Source organism: Xiphophorus maculatus, chromosome 6 (assembly GCF_002775205.1).
Source record: "Xiphophorus maculatus strain JP 163 A chromosome 6, X_maculatus-5.0-male, whole genome shotgun sequence".
Lineage (NCBI taxonomy): Eukaryota > Metazoa > Chordata > Actinopteri > Cyprinodontiformes > Poeciliidae > Xiphophorus > Xiphophorus maculatus.
The window spans coordinates 509,516-532,429 of record NC_036448.1 but is presented as its reverse complement, the minus strand read 5'-3'; the positions used below and the strand labels follow the sequence as shown (position 1 = coordinate 532,429).

The following is a 22,914-nucleotide window of genomic DNA, read 5'->3' as shown; positions in this document are numbered from 1 at the left end:
AATAAACACATGGGAGACTACCAAAGCAGTATGGTCTTTATACTTTGATGATAGATCAATTAGGATTCAACTAATTGATCTATCAATCAGATAGATCAAGTATTCCCTGATATACTGAAACAGTACAAGTGGAAAAAAAAAACCCTGCTCTGGTTAAGCTTCAGTCTCCATTCCGTCAGTGTAACAGAGAGAAAAGTGCGTATGAATGCAAATTTTGCCCAAAATAATAATAGTGTGTGTGTTTGTAATGAGATTTTTGTATCCATGTGTTTAGAGCCACCTAGTGGTGTGATGAGTGACTGCATGCAACAGGTCCTTCAGGCGCTCTCGTGGCTTCCCCCACCAGAATTCTGAGGAGCGCTGGTGGAGGTAGGTGCAAGAGAGGCAGCTCTTCGCTATATTTTTTACTTAGGGTCATATTTTTCTAGTTCAACGATTAACGAAATACTGTAAGATCATTTAACAATTACAAATATAATTTATAAAGTTTTCTTGTGGTTGGGCTGGAAAAATGTGACCCTATGAGTGGGAGCTGCGCCAGTTGGTGTTTGTGGCTGACCGCTCAGTCACGACGCTAACTGTGTCTTTTGTTTTTCAGCTGTTGGACCACTTGCATGCAGTCAATCACATTGTGAGAGTTTCATTTTATATCGCACTAGGTGGGTTCAAAGTGTAAATTTATGAATGTATGTATATTTAGAGGAAAAAAACTTGTTTTGTCAATGTAACTGTTAACTGCTGTGGCAGTTGTCTGTTATTTTACTGTTTGATTTATGGAATAAGAATGTTTTGTTTTGTTTTTGAGGAATTGTTTAAACTATACGATCACATCTAAAAAAAAGAAAAATAAAGAATTCTGAGGAGAGCTGGTGGAGCTGTTGGACCACTTGCATGCAGTCAATCACATTGTGAGAGTTTCATTTTATATCACACTAGGTGACAACAACCAACCAAGGCTATACTGGCGCTGTGAAAAGCGAGAAGGGTTACATCAGCACCTCAAATTGCTCTAAAAACCATAAAAGACTAAGTGTAGGATTGTTTATTATACAGCATATGGCATCTATAAATCACAATAAAGTGTGGAAGATTTCTTAAAAAGGCTTAAAGCTGTCATTGGCTTCCTATAACAACACCAATCATGAAGCCTGATGTAAGGAAAAAGATACAACTTTCCTGAATGTGTTGGACTATGGGAACATCATCTGCAAGAATCTACATGAACACCTCAATCCTGAAGAGAATGTCGCAGAGTGAGGGAAAGTGGTCAGTATTTGCGTCGACAGAATGTCTGCCTCCTGGACTTTAACAGGAAGCTTTCACAGGAGAAGAGCCTGCTTACAATTAGAATCTGAAGAAACCACCAGAAAACTTGCACAAACTCCACTGAGGGTGCATTCACACCACCCCTATTTAGTTTGCTTTAATTGAACTCTAGTTCATTTGTCTAGAAAGTCTGGTTCGTTTGGGGAGGTGTCAACTAAAATGCAAACTCTAACGCAGACTACAAAAGCAAACTCTTGATTTGCCTAAAAACCTAGGTCTCAGTTCAGTCAAAGTTAATTCTTGCACAGTTGAAAGAACATGTGAATGCAACCCGACTAAAGACCACTCCAAAAGCAGGAAGTGCTTTTGTATCATTGGAACCAAACATGGTTTTGTGGACATGACTAAAATGTAATGGCATCCGCAGGTGCGCGTCACTTTCTGTAGCGTGTAATAGGCTATATCCTCTCCAGTAATATATATTGATGGTCACTCTACAACCCAACTGCCCCAACTAGCCACAAAAATGTCCCACTGAAAATCTTGACAAGCAGAGACTTACAGAGGCAGTTTCTGAGATGAGCGACATGGGCAACTGCCCAGGGCGGCATCTTGTGTCGGGAGAATGAGCTGAATTTTGGAATTGTTTTCAACTGTAGGCAAACATTGAGGAATACATTCACAGATGAGCCTCCAATTATTGCAAATGTGCCAGTTAATCTATCAGGAGTTCCCAAAGCCATGACATCATAATCTTAACTTTATCTTATCTTTTTTTTAAAAGTAATCATTTTGTATGTGTTACACACTTGATGACGATGCTGGTCAATTTTATAAATCTTTAATTCTGCAAAGATAGAAATCCTGATGTCGTGACTTTGCTGTGGCCCTACCTGACCTACATTATTGACCTACAGCCAATAACGATACAGCTGGTCGGATAGCATCCGATTCTATTTAGACCCAACTTCTTTGTTGGGTCTAACAAAGAAAGTTAGGCCCAACTTACTTTCAGATGTTTAGTCATCTGCCCTTACCAGATGACTAAACATCTGGTAATTGTAGAAACAGTCTGTTACATCTTATAGAGAAAATAAACAATTATGAACCTACCAATATTACTAATACAACTATATCTTAACTCATATGTACAATGGACCAATGATTGAATAATTATGATATATAATGCCCAACTGCTTGTTAAACTAAAAAAAGGGAAAAGAAACTGAAAACTACCCAAACTTGTTAACTAGCAATGGCATGTTAAAGGTGACTAATTATTAGTTGTAGTTACAGTCTAAACTTTTAAGACAGTTAACATTCATCCCAACAGCATGCAAGTTACCGTACTGGTAGCTAGCATCTATGTCAGCGGCAGTTAACCACAACCTACCACCAATATCTACCCAAATATCTAAAAATTATATCAATACAAGCAAACTGCTCAAACTTACTAAAGAAAACTCCTGCTCATCTAACTACTGCGTTCGCACATGACTCACTCACAAGGCCAGATTCTCATGTCAGTAGATGAAGCTGAAGTTAGCTTCCGATTGCAACTTCTGGTTTGGGAAATGGCTAGAGGGCAATTCCACCTAATTTTCCACAACCTTCAGCACATTTCTTTTACTCTAGTAGATGAAACCTGGACTAGATTATTTTCCTCTAATATCAGAATATTTAAATTCTAATGTGTGAAACTTTTAACTGATTTTTAAAGCTTGAATAAAGGACGATTCAACCAAATTTTTCAACATCTTCAGCATTTTTCATCAACTCTAGTTAAAAAAAACTACAATATCTAGACTCCTCAAACTGTAATGGAAAATTTTATAATGTGCTTCTCACCTGTCTGCTTCTTTGTCTCCAGGTCCTTAATCCTGGAGACAAAGTGTTACTTCCCCAACCCAGACCTTATCTGCCCTCTGTAGCACCAAAGAACAATCCCCTTTCCTTAACAATAGACAAATGGCAAGATCATCTGTGTTGGGCTTCACAGAATCCTTAGTAAATAACAATCAAGGATTCACACTTATAATTTAGATCACACTACAACTGCTGGCAATGGCAGCAGTTGGGTTAGGGTTAGGTTTGGTAGCTCCAAAGGTACCAGACCTAGACACTGTGGCTGGGGGTGAGATTATTCTTTCATACTCACTAAACAAGTCAACAATGTTACAAAATGCCAAACTTCAAACTTGTAAACATTTTTATTTCACACCTTTTCTCTAATATTAGAGATTTGAGCATCTCTATTTCAACTTGGAGAGACTCAGAAAAAAAACTGTGATTAAAAAGTTTTATTGACATATAAATGAATGAGACTGACAGTGGTCCACCCCCACCCCTTTCTGTTTGCTGCAGCGAGGTGTACTTGGAACACGGTAAGGAGGCAGAGGAGATCAATTATTTTTAGAGATTTGTCTTATTTAGAACATAGCGAAAGTTTTAATACATATGTAAAAGTAAAAATTCTCTTTTTTGTTTAAGTTACATGCTGCAGCTTCAAACAGCTGTTCAGTATAAGAGTTCACTGTCTGGTGGAGCAGATATGGCATTCAGTATGTGAAATATTACTACCCATAGCGGCGGTACAACAGCGGGAGCAGAACCCAGGATCTTATACCGCTGGTCATCTAGCTCGAAGATTTAAAAGATTTTTCAGGTTATTTGCTTAGCTTTCTGACTGTTATGCTAATACGAGTGAATGTTAGTAGTTGTGCGCTGCTTTACCGCAGTTCTGGATGTGTTTTTTTTTCTGCAGTAAGCCTCGATATAGCCATACTCCGTCAAGTGCTTGTTTTTTAAATGTTATATTGGACTTGCTGTGTTGCTGCATTTTGACATCCTGCATCTCTGAGGTATTTTTCCATCGCAACACGCAAATATCTCCATTCGCTTTTTGAGCGTTGAAGTTCTTCATTACTTTTTTTAGGATTTGTTGCTGCACGCTTGCACAGCGGAGAGGAGATAAGCTGCACATGCAAGCTGTGAAGTAAGATGCAGGTGATTGGTTTTGGTGAGCACCGATCACATGCTTTTTCAAGGAAATCGGCCAATTATGATTGGTGGCCGATCACCTCTAATATACAGTACAGACCAAAAGTTTGGACACAACTTTCTAATTCAATGGGTTTTCTTTATTTTCATGACTATTTATAAGGCAAGAAATCCCACTTATTAACCTGACAGGGCAGGTTAACCTATGAAGTGAAAACCATTTCAGGTGACTACCTGTTGAAGCTCATCAAGAAAATGCAGAGTGTGTGCAAAGCAGTAATCACAGCAAAAGGTTGCTACTTTGAAGAAACTAGAATATAAGGGCTATTTTCAGTTGTTTTACACTTTTTTGTTTAGTGCATATTTCCACATGTGTTATTCATAGTTTTGATGCCTTCAGTGTGAATCTACAATGTCAATAGTCATGAAAATAAAGGAAACTCATTGAATTAAAAGGTGTGTCCAAACTTTTGGTCTGTACTGTATATATATATATGTTTCTACAGCCATCCAAAAACCATAAATACTGGTGTCTGCCACAGGATTGATAAGTTTACAAGACACAAACTTGTTATGTTTATGTATAAGGATAATTATAATTCCTCATTCTAAATTGTCCTTTCTTAAAGAGGATGTTTGCTGGAATTAAGTACCAAGCGACAGATTGAACCTTAGTAACAGAAATCCATCTCAGCAATAATGCGTCAAGAAAAAACAAAAATTTCTCTTTAGCAGTTAGAACTACATAAAGTCTTTAAAGAACAAACATTAAAGGAGAAATAATGTTTAATTCAAACAGGATCAATACAAGCTGATGACAAACCAGAGAATCCTTATTTAACTTTGCAAAGTTCCTGAATCTTCTGGGCCAGTCCCAAGCAGTGTAAGATTCTCACTCTCTCTCTGTCAAGTTCTTCAGTACTCACTTGGCCTGACAACTTGGCAGAGAAGTGGATCAGGTCTTGCATAAAAAGTCCAACAGTACCTCTAGGTGCTGGAGGAATCTGGGTCAAAGTGAAGCCATCAAACACAAAGTTGATCTTCTTAGTCCTTGGGAGACCTGCTTGCCGTTCCTCAATCCATGTCAAAGGTCTGAAAAAGTAGAAACTTTACTTTAGGTTCTGTTGATAGTTTCATGTTTGTGTCTGTCTCAGAAAATTCAATATAAATTATTGCTGTAAAGGTAATTTTATTTATATAGCACATTTTCAGTAGCAAGGCAATACAAAGTCCTTTACAGGAATTAAAACGAAATACAAACAAAAATAACAAACCAAAGGATAGGGCAAAAGAAGAAAAATAATCTAATGTTGATCTAAAGTATGTAAACTAGGTGCTCCTGTTCAGGGTTGCTAGATAAGTATCCTCTGGTCTAATTCCATTTCTGGTTTGGAAGAGTAGGAGTCTAAAAAGTAGTTGCTAAGGTAGTTTTTCTGGATTCTAAGTTTGTTCTAATCCCTATTCTGGGTTGCTAAATAAGTGTAAGTAAGTAAGTACTTATCCTCTGGACTTCTGGGTTGCTAGATAAGTATAAGTATTCTCTGGACTTTCTAAGTGTGCTCTAAATTTGTAAAAGTATGAGTACTCCACAGTTTCTAAGTAATAACAAAAACTAAATGTTCTTGTTCTGGAATATTTTTTTATGGATTCTAAGTTTATTCTAATTCTGGGTTGCAGTAAAAGAAGTCTCGTTGCATAATAATATAAAAATTAATTTAAGAAGTATAATATTGGTCTAATTAGTGAGTACTCTATATTTTCTAAAAAAAAAAAAATTAAAAAAAAGCTAAAGAGTGACTAATCTAATTCCTTTTTTCCCCGCACTTTGGGAACCACTGATTTAATCCATTCAGAAAATATTCATATCTCTAAAATATTCTATACTAGAGCCTAGTGTTCTATATATACAAACTACAAAGATGTTACTTGTTTTATCCATCTCAGTTTCAGCAGTAACACATTCAATGGAGGGTTTCCCGAACGACCTGACCTGCTCAGCCCGGCGATCGGAGCGCCGAGGCGGTACACCGTGGTTTTGTATTAAAAGATGTTATGTAGACAGGAAATGTAAATATATTACTGGGTAGTTATATGTTACGGGAAGGCATCACCAGTGAAATGCTATTTCAACCCACAACTATAGTGTCTTAAAAACAAGAAATGAAAAAATACAATTAAAATGAATATTTGCACTTCTTTTTAATCCAAATTAAGTCAGCAGCTTCCATTTCATAAACTTTACACAGCAATTCTCTTTTCAGCTTCATCCATTCTATTTTTAACACTTGTGAAATCAGCACAAAGAACATGCGACTCTGCCTTTAAAGATCCAAAACTATCTATTGTTGGTAGTTTTGTTTAACATTATCTTTGTTCTTTCAGCCATATCTGTTGCTTTAACTGAAGAAGCATCCTTTATTTCTTCCTCGTGATTGATCTCCATTTGTTTTAAAGATAGCTTTTGTGTCTGCTTGGACATTTCTCACTGTCCTTCTTCTCCATGAACTTCCAGTAATTTGAAGTCTTTGAAGTTGTTCAAACCAAAGTTTTGTCCACTTTTTCAGTTAATTGTCTGCAGAGACATTTACAAACATACTTGCCCAGTGGCCATCTTGATGACCTCAGACAGCTCCATGATCAGCATGGCTGTAACTCTCACTTTAACAGTTGGGATCAAACCTGCCTAAATGTCCATGCAATTTTTGTGGGTTTATGTATTGCTGATTCACAACAAACGTCATCTCAAGGTACGCTTACAAGACAAAAACATCTGATGAGATTATTCATTATTAAGCTAATTATACAACTATATTGTATCTAATACATATTAGATTGTACTAGATGTACAATCTAATATGATTCTAATGATAACACTGCAACTAATCAGGCCAGTTTCTGTCAAAGCAAGCCCAGCTCATTGACCTGATGTAATAAACCTTTAGGATTTTAGCCATTTATAGTTTTCATAAATGTAGGAATGTCCCTACTTACTCGTCACACAAATTTCTATTTTATTACATTTACAGAAAATGTGCAAGTTTTTTCTTCATTTACATTGTTACATTACTTGAAATTCTCAGTAATGTTAACATTTCAGATAAAATCACAGGCCTATAGAAAAGGCAGTCCTAAATGGTAATAATTAAACACTTAAAGCAAAAATGTTTAATTAGGTTGTTATAAAATTAATTCTGTTAAAAACATATTTCCTGTTGGGTTCTCTGGAACTACTGCATACCTCACCACTAATGCTGCAGATGCTGAGGTCAGCACATGGTCTGCATAACTGATTTACCAACATAGAAAATGACCTTTTCTGTTGCTTTTAAACACACTGGACATTCTTTGTCCAGGCGAATTTTAGCTAGTAAGCTAAAACCTACCAAAAGCAACTTATTTTAGCTTTGCATTTTGAAATCATGGAGTGAACATTTATAGTGCAATTTTAATATACAGTTGATATTGCAAGGAAATGAAGTGGAACCACAGAAGCAGTAGAACACGGGGATTCTGCCAACCCAGTTTACTCAAAACTGTCTTCTGATGTCCAAATTAGCCAGGATACTTTATAATTTTTAAGTTAAAGGATCTGTTGTCAAAAATGCAGTAAGAAAAAAGATCATATCTAACTTGCTGTCAGACGTTAGCAGCTGTGCTGTCATCTTGCTGTAGCCTTGTTCAGCGTCTTCTTCAAAAGTTGCTGCGCTTACTGAAAGCTCCCCAAACAAATCAGCCAGCCAGGAAAGGCGAGCAATTCCACTGAATGCAAGAAAACCAAATCCAGGCTTCAGTGCTCCACCTGAGAAAGAGTAAGACCTACTTCAAAAATCAATTAATGGTACTTTTATAAAAAGAAACCAAAAAAAAAACCAGTTCAATTCTAAAAGCTCCCAAAGGCTCTTTTTTTCTTTTGCCTTTCCAATTTGAATGTTATAGTTGTAAAGGTTTCATTTTAAACATGATCTTTAACCACCTGTACATACATGGTGAGCATGCAAACAGGGACAGTTCCTTTATGTAAAGTTCAAAAATATCTGTGGCACCCTTCATTTCTTCTATTCCTCAAAATATAGCAGTATTTTTCTAGTTTATTTTTATTTTATCTTCATTGATTCTCAAGGAAGCAAATTTTAAAAGACATACTGTATATATAGTCACAATATTATAATGTGAATCTCAATCACTGAGAAGAAAAGATAAGTATACTTGTGCTTTATAATGATTCTGTCAAGTGTGAAGTCAGATAAAGCTCTTGCTTCTTACCAGCAAAATGAAGAGAACCTTCTAACAGGGTTTTCCCTTCTACTTCTTTCTTCAGCTGTTTGTAATCTTCTGTCAGCAGCTCAATGTGCTCCTCATGTAGAACTACACCTGTAGACAAACAGAAAAACTTCTCAACCCGTTCACTTCCCCGGGCAAGAGGTGAACAGGTTCACTTCCTGTTCACTTCCAGTCCAGAAGTGAACAGGAGGTGAACAGTAGTTCGGTCTGTACTGTTCTGGAAATATTTTTGCCATTTACAAATATCAGAAGTTGCTATTACAGTTTTCTTATGTAGGCCAAAAACAAATGGTGTTAATAATATTTCAAAAACAATGTTTGCAGATTATCTACTGCACTTTGGGTAGAGGTGATACATTTTAAAACCTTGAACAAACAGGTTAACTATAAAAGTAATGGAGTTCACCTTTTTTCTGGGCCAAGTCCCACAGTTGAACAGCAGCCTGGTAAGACAGGGCCATGGGATACTCCACACAGACGTGCTTCCCTGCTTGCAGAAACATCCTGGACAGAAGAGTGAGTTAACCCTAGTGTTGTCTTGTGGGTCCAAAGCGACCCGCAAGACAACACAAGCCAACCATGTTTGGCTGTAGAAAAAATACCCTGAACTATCTTTTTCTGACTTGAAATTGTATGACTTTTCCTAAATTGATCCCACCATTAGAAAAAGTGATAAATTTTTTTGTTTATATTTCCATGTGGGCTGTACACCACTAGGGTACAAAGATTGTCTTATGGCTCATTTTTGACCCGTGAATTATAAAAGCATTTAAACACCAGAAAAAGAGTTCAAAGGCCATACAAACTCTCTCTAATACAACACACACACCCCACCCCACACAAACTTGAACCTCCCACCATCTCCCCCAACCCCCACACTCACAAGCACACCCCCATATGGTAAAATGGAAAATGGACTGAACTTATATAGCGCTTTTCCAGTCATTTTGACCACTCAAAGCGCTTTACACTAGAGTCACATTCACCCATTCACACTCACAAACGCACGCACACATAGGGCGACTGTGGCTCTTTGGTAGAGTAGTCGTCTTGCGATCGGAAGGTTGTAGGTTCGATTCCAGCTTCCTCCTGCCACATGTTGATGTGCCTCTGGGCAAGGCACTTAACCCCAAATTGCCTACTGATCTGCATATCGGTAAATAAATGTGTGTGTTTGTGAGTGCGACTGGGTGAATATGACTCTAATGTGACTATTACCATTTACATTTATACACTAATACGCAGATCAGTAGGCAAGTCAATCCAGTTTCTAACCCTAACCCTTCTATAAAAGATGAACAAATTGAACTTACATTTGACCTGTACCTGCACTCTCAATCTGCAGCTAACCCCTCACATCAGTTCCCAAACACAACAAAAAACAATCTCAGACATAATAAAAACAAAACAGGTATAGAGGATATGAAGGTACGCTGAATCTGAGTACTGCTAGGTGGTTTCTTGCTGACGCCAATAGTAGACGTTTCACAGGTCCTATGTTGTTCATTCACGCATACTGTCCTACATGTGATCGTCAGCATAAGAAGTTGAACATCTTATGTTGAACAAATTCTTGTGCTGAAGATGTTCAACATAGGAGCGTCTTCATAAGGTGAAAAAAATTTTCATTCTATGAAGATTTTCTTGAACATCTTGTGTTGAACATTTTGTGTTCAACGTGGGATGTTCATCTTAAGTTCAACGTGGGATGGGAAAGATAGGATGATGTTCTTATGTTCAACATAAGAACATCTTATAAGTTCAACACATTACATTGAACAGAAGATGTTCTTCATGTTGTGTTGAGGATGCTCAGCATAAGAACATTTTTAGGAGATGAACATAATCTCCTGAAGATGTTCTTCATCTTGTGTTCAACACCTTATGTTGAGCAAAAGAGGTTCTTCATATTGTTCATATCGTTCTTCATATATGTTGATTTCAAACAACTAACAAGTAAGAGCCGATGTTAAATTGTTCACAAAATCAAGTTACATTTTGTTTTGTTGTGTTACGAGAGACATTTTTATAATTCACTTCCTAAAAAAATATAAAGGAATGAACCATTGACAAAAAAGTTCCAAATTGTTGACTTTTTTTCCATTTTAATTAATTCAGAAGTAATAATAAACCTTTACTATGTAAAAGAACACAGCGACAACATTAGGTTTGTGGTAAAAATAAATAAATTAATTAATTAAAAAAAAGTGTACTACTGTTTATTGTCTTTTTGCATAGAATGATGTTACGCAATAGCCAGCCCCGCCCTAAACCTCACAACATCCAGAGTAGGCAATCAAATCAGGAGCCAGGGCTGAGGGTCGAGGGGTCTTGTCCCTTCTGGGGGTGCAGAGTCTCAACTTCCCCGTGGCTCCAGGGTGCGGTTCTCTGCTGGTCTTCTGTCTGAGTCCCCTTGTTGACTCGCCTTCAGCACCACGGACTAAGAAAATCTCTTCTTGCTCTTCCTGGCCCTTTCAACCCATGCCTTTATAAGGCGTACGTGACTTCTCAAGTATTCACTTACTTCATGGAAAGTCTCCCATCATCCCCAAATTTGGCCAACGCCCCACCCACTTCTCTGTTCTTGACCATCTGGTTTCAGATCCTTCTTTGGAACACAGCCTAGGTCAGGGGTCGGCAATCCAACATGTTGAAAGAGCCATTTTGGATCAAAAAAAACTAAAAACAAATCTGTCTGGAGCCGCAAAAAATTAAAAGTCTTATATAAGGTTTATAATGAAGGGAAAACAAGCTTTAAGTGTTTATATTAGCTATATTAGCCTATTATCAAAATGACTAAGTGTATACAGAATTAGCATTCATGATTAAATGTTTATTTTCCCTGCTGTGCGTCCTGGACAGAATGATGCATCACGTGACTACTCTGTTGTACAATGGTGCTTTAAGTTTACCTTCCGTTACAATATTAATGTATTATGTTTTGTTGCATTGGTAAAATTAAAGAAATGCAATAAAGAAATCTGACTTTTGATGTCATTTTTATTATGAAGATCGACAAGGAAAGGGTCATTTTTTTCCTTTTGGAACTCGGAAAATCTGCTCCAAAATGCAGTTTGCATAACGACGATCGCTCCTTGTAAATAATCACCGTAAAGTGTGTGACCGAAAAAACAACTAAACGGAACGTGCATAACGTGCCCCTTATCTGGGCAACAAACGGAGTGCAATAAAACGCAACCTGCAGTTATAAAATTAAACAGCAGCCTTTTGAAAAGGTAAAGTATATAAAATTAAATTAATACAGTTTACGTTTGATTTCTGTGCAAATGCCAAGCAACTCGGTGCAATGGTAAGACATAGCAGCATCCTCTTCTCTTTTGACACTCAACCATCCTCGGACTTGAACAACAAAACACAATAATATCGCTAAGTGTCATTTTAAATACTGACAAAAATTATTAATCAATTTATAAAAACAACAACTTTGTTACTAAATATATTTGCCCATGGCAGGATTGTGTTCTTACGTGTTTAATGTGACTTCTGTTTACGGACATCACTGGACAGTTTCTCAACATCGGACTTGTAAGATGCAACTTTAATCTTGACGCGGCAGCTAATGTAGCGTCTTCCCTGAAAATGTCTTTCCACATTACCGTATTTTTCAGACTATAAGCCGCTACTTTGTACTTTGAACCATGCAACTTATAGCCCGGTGAGATTTATGCATGTACGTTTCCAGTTATTTTTTAAAAAAAATTGTAGGTGAGGCTTATAGTAAGGTGCTCTATAGTCCGCAAAGTACGGTACTCTTTTTGTTATTTGACAACTTCTCGCTACAGAGCAAACATTCAGGTAATCCTTCCACATTGGCAATGAATGCAAATGATTCGGTCCAAGAATTGTAGAATCTCTCCTCAGCTATTTTTCTCTTTTCCCCATTGCTATCCATGGCCCACCACACACCGGTCGGTTTGTTTACAACAGCCACCTGCCTTGCACCCCGCCCATCTGAAAGAAACGTGTCACAGGCTATAACGCAAATCTTCGTTGACAGAAATGTTGAAATTGAATATTTATTCTACACATTTTTATAGCATTGGAAAAAGTTAAGAATGATTGTGTCATGTTTGTCCTCCTACAGAAACCATATTAAAACAAAAATATATATTTCCCACCCCCATCTTTTTCCATTTTCAAACATTTTTGAAAAAGGTCCAGAGAGCCACTAGGGCAGCGCTAAAGAGCCGCATGCGGCACTGGAGGGTTGCTGACCCCTGGTCTAGAACATGTCTATTCAGTCTGAACATGAATAGACATGTTCAGACTTGCCTTTCCTTTGCCTCTTTGCCTAACACATTATTTGATTATTTCAATTACAGTCTTATACAGGGTGTAGGATCATCATAAACATTAAACCAGTAAACACAACATCTTTTAATGCATTCCTTCCTTCATTATTTCTTCTTAATAATCGTTTGATTTTGATTTTATCTTTTTTATTTCATCCCGTTACACAATCAGCTTTCATCTTTAATTATCAATGAATCAAAAATACAAAATCACCAGTTTCATAATCATTATTAATTCACATGAGTAAATTCAAAATAACTTGTCTTATAATCATCATTAAATCAAAATACAAGATTCACTTATTTCTCTCAGGCCTTCATGATTTTTTGTCTGCATTAGCCTGGAATGATCTCACCACTTTACACCAGTTTTCACAACAAGAATAACAAAAATACATGATAAAATTTTTTTTATTAAATTTAGTTGAATTGATAAATATCAGATTGCTTCATCATGCAAAATAGGTTTTGGATTTAAAATGCAATTAATCTGCTTAATTTGGGGGCTTTTGTTACCCAAACCTTTGACCCATAGGACAAGGGGAGTAAACAGAAGGTTAGGATCACACAAGTGTTAAACAGCGAATGTTAACAGTATTAATAAAAACGTCAATCTGTGGAGTCACGTGATGGAGCCACTGCGGACAGACGTGTGTCTGTGAGCTCCAGGTTGGCCTCCACTGTGATAAATTTATACTAATGAGTACATTGCTCCAGATATAGAATTTATTCCTAAAACAGTGGACAAATACTTACTACTAGAACCTGACTAATTGGTACTGGAATCTATCCGTTTTTGGAAGTTTTTCGTCTGCTCAAGGGAGAGTCCTCACATGTGGGGAGGTGGTGGCTGATTAAGTTAAATCAACATTGAAATCCCTGATGAAGGCTATAAGTGAATCAAAAAAGAGCTTACTGGGCATATAAAGATAGATTATATCCAACAATTGCTATCAAAAATTTAACTGACACTATCAACACTGGCTTAACAGATGCAGGGAATGGAGACCAGAATCGGAAATAAAACGAAGAAGGCTTGATGCTGACACTGGCCACATGCATTGTAGGTAGATTGTATTTTTGATTAGTAAAACACAACATTATTTTGTACTACAGCCTGGTTCACACGGCAAGATTTTAAAATTAGTTAACCTACTGGATTATCCATTATTTAGTGGCCATTGTTTTTTATGTAAATATCAAAACAGTAAACACATAATCATATAATTAAGCAGCACTAGACGAAATGACAGAACAGAAAACAATCTAAACACAGAGTAAGAAAAAATGTTAACTATGAAGAAACATAATTCACTTTTATCCAACGCCTTTTTTTGTTGTCTTTTATTGCTTAAAATTAGTCCACAAACTATCATTGTTTCTACATCGTCATCCATGTTTGTTTATTCTAAATTCACGTATGGTATGTTGGGTCTTTACGGGATTTTCTTATGGAATCGGGATGTCCATGAGTGGCATCAGTTTGTGCGTGGTGTGTTGCTCCAGACGTGTGGTTGGACACAAGAACCGATCAAACCTGTTGTACTTTTATCGGCTTGTATGCGCTCACAGAGGTTTGGGACAATTCTTAAATTGTGCCATGTGAACCAGACTTAAGACTCACAAGCTCTACTCCTCTCCTCTCGTCTCAACCAATGCCCCAAAGCACTCTGACTCTGGTTGCTATGGTAACGTTTACACCTTCAAAATAAGATACAGAAGCACCACAAAAACGAACATTTTATTTTCATGAAAATTTTAACTCGCAATAATAAATCAATGGAAGCCCTGAGCTTGTTTCTCTGCAACAAAATGGTCTCATCCGGGAGTGATGAGAGACAATGACACCCAAAGTGTTGCTTATGCACAGGTGCTTGGTCTCTACGTGGCAAAGCAGTTTGAAGGCTTCATTGCCTCATTAGCAAGTTGATCATCATATATCATGCATAAAGGGCTTGGAATGTGGGAACCACCTATCGGTCCGGGATAAATCCATTCTCCTGTCTCTTCTCTGGGCCTGTTCCCCTTCGCAAAGAAACTTTCCAAAGACATCTGATCTGTTTCTTACTCATTTTGCTGCTTGTGGCCTCAATGTTGGCGAGCAAGACGTAACCGAGAGAATCCTGTTAAAGGATTTTCAAATTGAAAGACTTTTCGGACTCAGACAATGCATGAAACAGAAATAACCCTAACCATAATCCTAACCCTAACCCTTATTTCTTGTGCAGCCCGGTACCAGTCCGCGGCCCGGGGTTGGGGACGACTGCTTTACATGACTGATTTTACTAGTTCATCAAATTAAATGGTTAGTTTTTGTTATTTTCTATAAAATATCTATAAATTATTGTCTTGTGTGTTCTTCCTCTTTTCTGCCAGAATCTCTGAGCTCTGTGACATTGATGGCAAAATAATTAGTTAAAGACAGTTTTGCACGTGTAACTACCAGATTTTAGGTTACCTGACAAAGTCTTCATGAGAGTCATTCTCAGTACAGATGAATGCAGCATGGATGTCCTCTCTGCTCACAGCCTCCTCTGCAGAGATCTGTTTCACGTCCTGGTGAGCATCGAGTTTTCTCCTGTTGGTTAAACAGACAATATGAGCTAAAACATGCATTTTATTTCCCACGTCAGCTCAATGTGCCCCTGCACATATAATATAAATGTTTATACAAACTTTTTTTCTCCCTTCAGTCGCTGTGAATGCCAATGTGAGTTCTAACGACTCACATCTGAGTGACTCACCCCACTTCCCTCCATGAATTAGTCAGACTGAGTAGCCCAGCAGCCATCCTCTATTTTGCAACGTGAACTTGACTCTGAACCAGGTAAGATTTTGTGACTTGTGCGAGTCCAGGGCCGCTGTTTTTGTAACAGTTGGGCTCAAAGCAACCTACAAACCCTTTAAAAAAATTAACATGCACTGTTGTGGATAGGTGTAGCACGGGATCACGTGGTGTTATTAGTGATTGTAGATCAGCTGTTGCTCACCTTTTGACTTTAGTGAGTGGATGATGGGGGAGGTTTACTTTTTGCTGACCGCCGTATTAACGCATGTTTTTGTCTTGTTTTGGATATTGACAACATAGACAAAATAAAAGCATCTTAAACTGCATCCTGGATTGGCGTTTTTGATCAGCTGGCACATCAACAAGGATTCCCCTATTCAGCTGCTCGGCGACTTTGTTGGAGAGTCGCTAATATGCACCATTGCTATTTTACTATCGTCAAAGAACTCATAATAAAAATCTAATGTCAACAGCTCTTCCGAAGTTGAATATGCTTCTTTAATTAGTCATGCTTTGCAGAGGTCAGTTACAGCTTAACTGACAATATGTAACTTTTATCAAAAATGTTTTTACATATTTGTTAATGACATGTCATGACAGTGTAATATGAGACGGATTATCTGTGAAAAGATCAAGCTCCTCCACCTCCTCCATGAGCTTTTATTGCTGTCTGATGTCAGGAGCACCACTTCTGACCAAAACAAGAAAGCAAGCAGTCAATAGGACATTATTAATAATAAGTAATAATGACAATTGCAATAAATAACAAATTGGACATACAGCATCAGAATAATTAACTCTTTGCAAATGTACACCTATAAATTATTTTTAATCTGCATTACATAACAATGAACAAAATGTAAAAAAATAAATAAAAAATACTAATGATAATAATGATACCAAGAAAACAATAATAAGTTACCAATAGTGGTTATAGTAACACAGAAGAAAGAAAAGAAATATTTGTGTTAATTCCTTTCTTCCCCATACAATATGAGTAACATAGCTTTGCATTTATTTTTAAACTAGTTGATGCTTGGACAACGATTTAGTTCCATATTCAGTTCTTTCCATTGTTTTTCCCCATTGACAGCGATACAAAATCTTCTCATAGTTGTTCGAATGGTGCATATTTTGAAATTCAGTGCTCCCCTTAAGTCAGGGGTCTCAAACTCCAGTCCTCAAGGCCGGTGTCCTGCACCTTTTAGATGTGCCTCTGCTGCACCACAGCTGAATACAATAATTAGGTCATTAGCAAGACTCTGGAGAACTGATCTACACAAAAGGAGGTAATTAAGCCATTTCATTCCAGCGTTTTGTACCTATCGCACATCTAAAAACTGTAGGACTGCGGCCCTAGAGGACTGGAGTTTGACACCTCCCCAATAATAATAATAATAAAAAAAGTCTCTTGGAGGTACTCCCTAAAATGTACAAGAAGGCCTTTTCGGGTCAAAGGGCAAATTTTGGCTATTGTTTACTTTTACACACCTTGAACTTTAACAAACTCTTATCAGCTGTCAACCAATCGGCTTCATTTTCGGTCAGGATGGAGTTAAGGGATGGTGCTTTAAATGTTATATAAAAACTTAGTTTTCATATATGTTTAGGGGGCATGACCAAGCGGCGAACTTGGCGTACTCGCCAAAGCAAACGAAATGCTGTAACTGTCATATAAAAAGGTAAACTGCCACCAAACATGGCATGAGTGATCCTGGTTGGATGCCTGACGATCCTATGTTGTCATAATCTCACATCATCTAAGCCAGTCTCCTCAGAACAGGAAGCTATTTTTTTACTTGGAAAGCTCCGTCTCTGACCCCCTTGAGCTAATCAAAATGATCTTGTGACAGATGACAGATAAATAGTTGGTCTCATTTACTTTAAAGCACAAGGAGTTTTCGGTGGAGGGAATGGCCATGGCAGTGTGGCAAAGTCACTGGTCATGCCGTTGCCGTACTAAATTCTATGTTTCAGCCAAGCTGCACCAAACTCACTGTGATCGATTCTAGTCCACCCTATGGCAGGAATGCAGCCTAATATTTGGTGGACGTGGCCTAATTCCTCCACAGCGCCCCCTAGAATATTTAATAAATCAGCCCCAAGCCGTGCTTTGACCAACAATCATGAAATTCAGTACACATGTCAGTTTCCCCCAGAAAACTTGCTAAAGCCGGTGGTTGGGGTGCCGAGGCGGTCCACTGTGTTTTTGTATTAAAAGATTTTAAATTGACAGGAAATGTAAAAATACTACCGGGTAATTGTATGTTACATCTCCAGTGAAATGCCATTTAAATCCACAACTTATCATAAAAACAACAAACTAAAAAAATACAATTAAAATGAATTTCAATTACTTGCACTTAATAACTGAATGTGAATATTGAGTTCTTATTACTTTGTGTTTTTCTCATTCTATCAGTTTTTTTCTTTGTCCAGGATGCTGTAGAATAGGTAAGGCCTGGGCCCCGTTGGCCCCATGTGGGTCTCCGGCCCCATGCCCAGAATGCTGACTAGATGATCCAGCCTTGACCTACTAGAATATTACACTCAATATTAGGTGGCATGATGACGAGACATCGCCTGTCATCATCATAATTTTAGGCCTGGTTTATGTAAGCTCACATCATATATGTCTTACCTGGATATGAACCCTTGGACAGTCAGCTTCTCTGCAGCATTGCCAGCTGGCGGGGTCAACATGTCTCTGATCCGTACCGCACCAGCTGTACCGACACCAACCACCACGGCCCCTAGCATTCTGTCAGAGAGACACTCTGATGATGAACCTGGATGGGAGTTTAGGGGGGCACAACTTCTTGTAGTTTAATTCTATTTAATTTAAAAACTTTCTTGTTACACTGTGTATAGCTCACGTCACACCACTACTTCTAATATACTGTTCTTGATCTTATGTAAAAGGACATTTTTTGATTTTAACTGATGAGAAAAATTTAAACCAAGAACCATCTGAACTCGACTTTAATTACCACATGTTGTAAATATGCAATGAGACAGATGCATTTCAGGAGTTCTTATACCTGCTTTGATAAAGATCAATGGGAAGTGAGGTGGTGGAAATGATCAGCTGTAGGATTCAAGCATGTCTATCCCATAGAAAATATGGCCCATGGAGGGAAGTGTCATCCACAACTATTATTGTTACATATTATTAATAATTTATTATTAGAGGGAATGCAAAGTCAAACTTAGAGGATTTTCTGTTCCCAGATTAAGTCAAGCTCATCAGCCACATTAGCCATCCTGGAGCACAACAAGAGGAGCTGTGAGCTTCCTGTATCTACTCAGCTGAAGACCCCACTCGGGGTCCCAAATAAAGGGGCATTGAGTGCGAATTGACAGGCTGATGACTGTATGAGAAGTCAGGCTTAGGGTCAAAAAACATTATTCTGATGTAACAAAGCAATCATCTGCACATGTAACGCTATAAAAGCATTGTCATTTTGTAAAGATGTGTAGGTGAGCACGGAAGCATTTTTATCCAGTCCTTTACTCCCATTCCAGTGAAGTTGGAACGTTGTGTGAAACATAAAAACAGAATATGAAAATTTGCAAATCCTTTTCAACTTATATTCAATTGATTTCACTAGAAAGACAACATATTTAATGTTCAAATGGCTGAACTTCATTTTTTAAAAACATTCACTCAGTTGGATTTTGATGCCTACGACACATTCCAAATAAGTTGGGACAGGGGCATGTTTACAGTTGTGATAAATCACCTTTCTTTTAACAACACTGAGTTTGGAACTTAAGACACTCATTGCTGAAGTTTTGTAAGTGGAATTCTTTTCCAGTCTTGCTTCATGTAGAACTTAAGTTGTTCAGCAGTCTAGATCTCATTGTCATATTTTGTGCTTCATAATGCACCACACATTTTCAATGGCAGACAGGTCCAGCCCAATTTTTCATATTTGAGCATCTCTAACAATTACTATTCTGCATAGAAAATTAACTTAATAGTTCCATACAACAATGGGTAAATTTTTAAGTTAACCTGGACAAAAATGATATAAAAATATGAAATCATATTAAATTTATTTGTAAAGCAGCGGTCTTACAAAGACACTTATAAAAAATGCATAAAAACCAGTTTATAGTTTATGTATTCATCTTCAGTCAATTTAATAAATAAATTCTTACTTTGCCCCGCCATTAATAGCTTTTTTTGTCCATGTTAGTGACAGGATTTGGCTCCTTCGTCATACATAAGAACACGAATGACAGCTGTACCGCCACAATGCGCTCTGCCACCCATTTGTTATGATTAGGATGGTGCTAAATTTATTTGCCGGTTCTTCCATAAAGCTACAATTTATACTGATAACAATCCAGAAGATCGTTTTCCTCTTTAGCCTGGAGGTCAAACATCCATCAAAACAATTTGAAATGTGGACTCAACAGACCATAGGGCACTTTCCGTCAGTCCATCTCAGATGAGTCCATCAAAAAAGCACTTCAAAGGACATGGACATTCAATGTTGTTTTTTGTCTCGCTGCTTACTTGCAGAGGTTCTCTGAATCTCTTGACATTATAGACTGTCGATAATTAAATTCCTAAATTTAATTATTTAGGAATTAAATTTAGGAATTTAAATTCCTAAATAGGAATTTACATTCCTATTTAGGAACATACATTTTTCAATGTATGTTGAAAAACACTGTTCCTAAACTGTGGAACTATCTGCTCATGCACTTGTTCACAAAGTGGTGAACCTCACCCATCCTTTCTTGTGAACGACTGAGCCTTTTGGGGACGTTCTCTTTATACCTAATCATGACACTAACCAGTTTCCAATTAGCCTGTTCATCAAGAGAATGTTCCAAATAAGAGGTTTTTTTTTGCATTTCTCATCTTTCCCAGTCTTTTGTTGGTCTCGGTAAAACAACTCATATAATCATGTCAAGCTTGTAACTTTCAGTTTAATCGGCAGCTAACAAAATTGTAATATAAATAAATAAACAAGGTCTTGTGTGGAGGTCTTGTTATCGTTTTGTGTTGTTTTTTAATCACTAAAAGAATCGGTCTTTCTCCAACTTTTGTCACTTAAGCCTGGCAATTAAAAGTTAGTTACCAGACACGTTCCAACACATTGCGTGCATTTATAATTTATCATTGCTGACATATGAGGATGGGAGCTGGTAGCAGGGCACAAAAAATTAAGATTTTCTTTAAAAAATGAGTGTAGGCTTTCTGAAAAGTACCGTTCTAATGTAAAATATGACAGTTTTCTGGATAAAAGAAATTTGTAGTTGTTTCTAGTTGGTGCCTCAATCATACATTTTGAAAACATTTGCTCTCTATTTGCCAAAGTTATGAGGGGGGAATCTGTTCCCCTTCCAAAGAGTGTTGAACGGGGGAACAGGTTATTTCAGGCAGCTGAAATATTTGGTTTCCCCCTCATAAGTTTGGCAAATAGAGAGCAAATGTTACCAACATAACAGGATTTATTGTTGATGATGAGAGGAATAAACACAGTTAAAGACTTGCTGGTAAATCAATTTGTTCTCATGTTACGGAGGGGAACACAGATTATTTTAGGCTTCTGAAATAATTGGTTGACCCCAAGTAACTGGCAAATAATGAGCAAATATTACTAAAATCACAGCATTTATTGTTGATGATGATGAATAAACACGGTTAAAGACTTACTGGTAAATTAATTTATTCCCATGTTAGGGAGGGGAGACCGAGTACTTCAGGCAGCTAAAAAATTACCAGAAAGCCTACGCTCTGATCTTTTCAGGAAGTCTAATCTTTGTGCCCTGCTATCAGCCAGCGTTCATCCTCTTATATCAGCAATGAAAAATTGCAAACACACACAATGTGTAGGAAATCCGTGTTTGGTGACTTACTTTTATTTGTCAGGCTTAAGTGACAAAAGTTGGAGAAAGACCGATTCTCTTGGCGATTAAAACACAACACAAAACGGTGTAAGAAGACCTCCATGTGAGACCTCGTTTATTTATTTATATTACAATTTTGTTAGCAGCCGATTAAACTGAAAGTTACAACCTTAACACGATTATATGAGTTGTTTTACCGAGACGTCGATCAGAAGCGCCGTGAAAATGAACGGATCCGCCTCCCTGGCTGCAGTGCGCGCTCCCTACACAGGGGGAACAGATTTTCACAGGGGAACAGAATTTCGCACAAAACCTGCACAAAAAGACACAAAATACCACCCTTTGTGGCTGCACTCCCTGCCAGTACAGAAATAACTTATAGTAGTTCTCTTACCTGCTTATGTTTATAGGGGTCGTCAAATAAAAAATATAAAGATTTCGCCTCTTTGTTGTCTTCAGCCACACTAAAGTAGCTGCTCGAATTTAGGCGTGCTGAAAATACCGGTTGGCGTTAGATAATGGGGGCGTGGTTTGTTACATACCCTGTCGGAACTATCTTTTTGGGTGCGCACCATCTCAGCCCGCCGCCTGCAGACTAGCGGAGTTCCGCCAGCTCTCTTCTAAATGCCGGAATCACGCGATGAAACTTGTTCTCCACGGAGCTCCACCGCTCGTTCACTCATATAGTGTCAGCAGCCAGACCGTTCTGCTCCGCAAGCGGAGCATGTTTGTCAGGTGGCTTACACCAGATACACACCAGTCTCCGCTGTTTATAGGTAAATTAATTATGTATTGCTCCCTTCTGGAGAATTCAAATAACAACCCCTCTCTGTTTTCAATTCCAGTTAGCTAAATGATAATGAAAAGAATGTAGCGTACTTTAATGCATTCAGTCAAAATTTTGATATGTGAGTTTCTTGAAATAAGACATTTAAGAGGTCTGCTTTATATTTTTGTGATCGATTTCCATGAACATGTGACAAATCATAATAAATTCATATCATTAAGTTTTTTGTGAAATTTGTTTGTGTGTGAGAGAAAGAGGAGTGACAAAGAAACGAGACGTCGAAACAAGAAATCGATGAGAATGCAGAAAACACAATGGGCTATATGAGAATGAGGAGGACCCAACAGAGGAAGATGACAGAGTTGGAGCTAGTGATGGGCCAGACGACACCGAAACCTCGGCACATGCGCCGTGTCGTTTGGATGTGACCGCGCCAAATTGTCCCGATGAGGGAGAAACTGTGTCGACACGTTTGTGGGTTTTGTTAGATGGAGATAATTTGTGTTCTTTGCTTTGCGTTGGTTTTTGACTCGTATTTGAAAACCGGCATGGATCAACCAAGGAACAGGACGTTTTCTTCCGTGCGGGATCATTTTGATCTTATAACGGAA

At 37.8% G+C, this 22,914-nt stretch overlaps 1 protein-coding gene across 5 annotated transcripts; it reads right to left on the bottom strand.

Annotated features, from left to right (window-relative positions):
• Positions 1 to 5,034: 5,034 nt before the first annotated feature.
• Positions 5,035 to 22,033, bottom strand: blvra (biliverdin reductase A). 5 transcript variants are annotated; one of them, XM_023336176.1, is made up of 8 exons: positions 21,911 to 22,021; positions 21,714 to 21,829; positions 18,290 to 18,409; positions 15,319 to 15,438; positions 8,954 to 9,051; positions 8,530 to 8,637; positions 7,897 to 8,065; positions 5,035 to 5,358 (listed from the first exon to the last, which is right to left on the bottom strand). In XM_023336176.1, exons 3-8 carry the CDS (start codon positions 18,406 to 18,408, stop codon positions 5,100 to 5,102), a joined length of 873 nt encoding a protein of 290 aa, XP_023191944.1. In that variant the 5' UTR covers position 18,409; positions 21,714 to 21,829; positions 21,911 to 22,021; the 3' UTR covers positions 5,035 to 5,099. The 5 variants fall into 5 exon arrangements, with proteins under 5 accessions (XP_023191944.1, XP_023191942.1, XP_005809267.1 ...); XM_023336174.1 differs by having other exon boundaries at positions 21,714 to 21,779; XM_005809210.3 differs by lacking the exon at positions 21,714 to 21,829 and having other exon boundaries at positions 21,911 to 22,033.
• Positions 22,034 to 22,914: the final 881 nt, after the last annotated feature.

Coding starts and splice junctions, on each gene's coding strand:
- blvra (XM_005809210.3), bottom strand. CDS start 18,408: ATGCTAGGGGCCGTGGTGGTTGGTGTCGGTACAGCTGGTGCGGTACGG. Junction 8,638..8,953: donor GGACTTGGCCCAGAAAAAAG/GTGAACTCCATT, acceptor GTTTGTCTACAG/GTGTAGTTCTACATGAGGAG. Junction 8,066..8,529: donor AGGTTCTCTTCATTTTGCTG/GTAAGAAGCAAG, acceptor ACTCTTTCTCAG/GTGGAGCACTGAAGCCTGGA.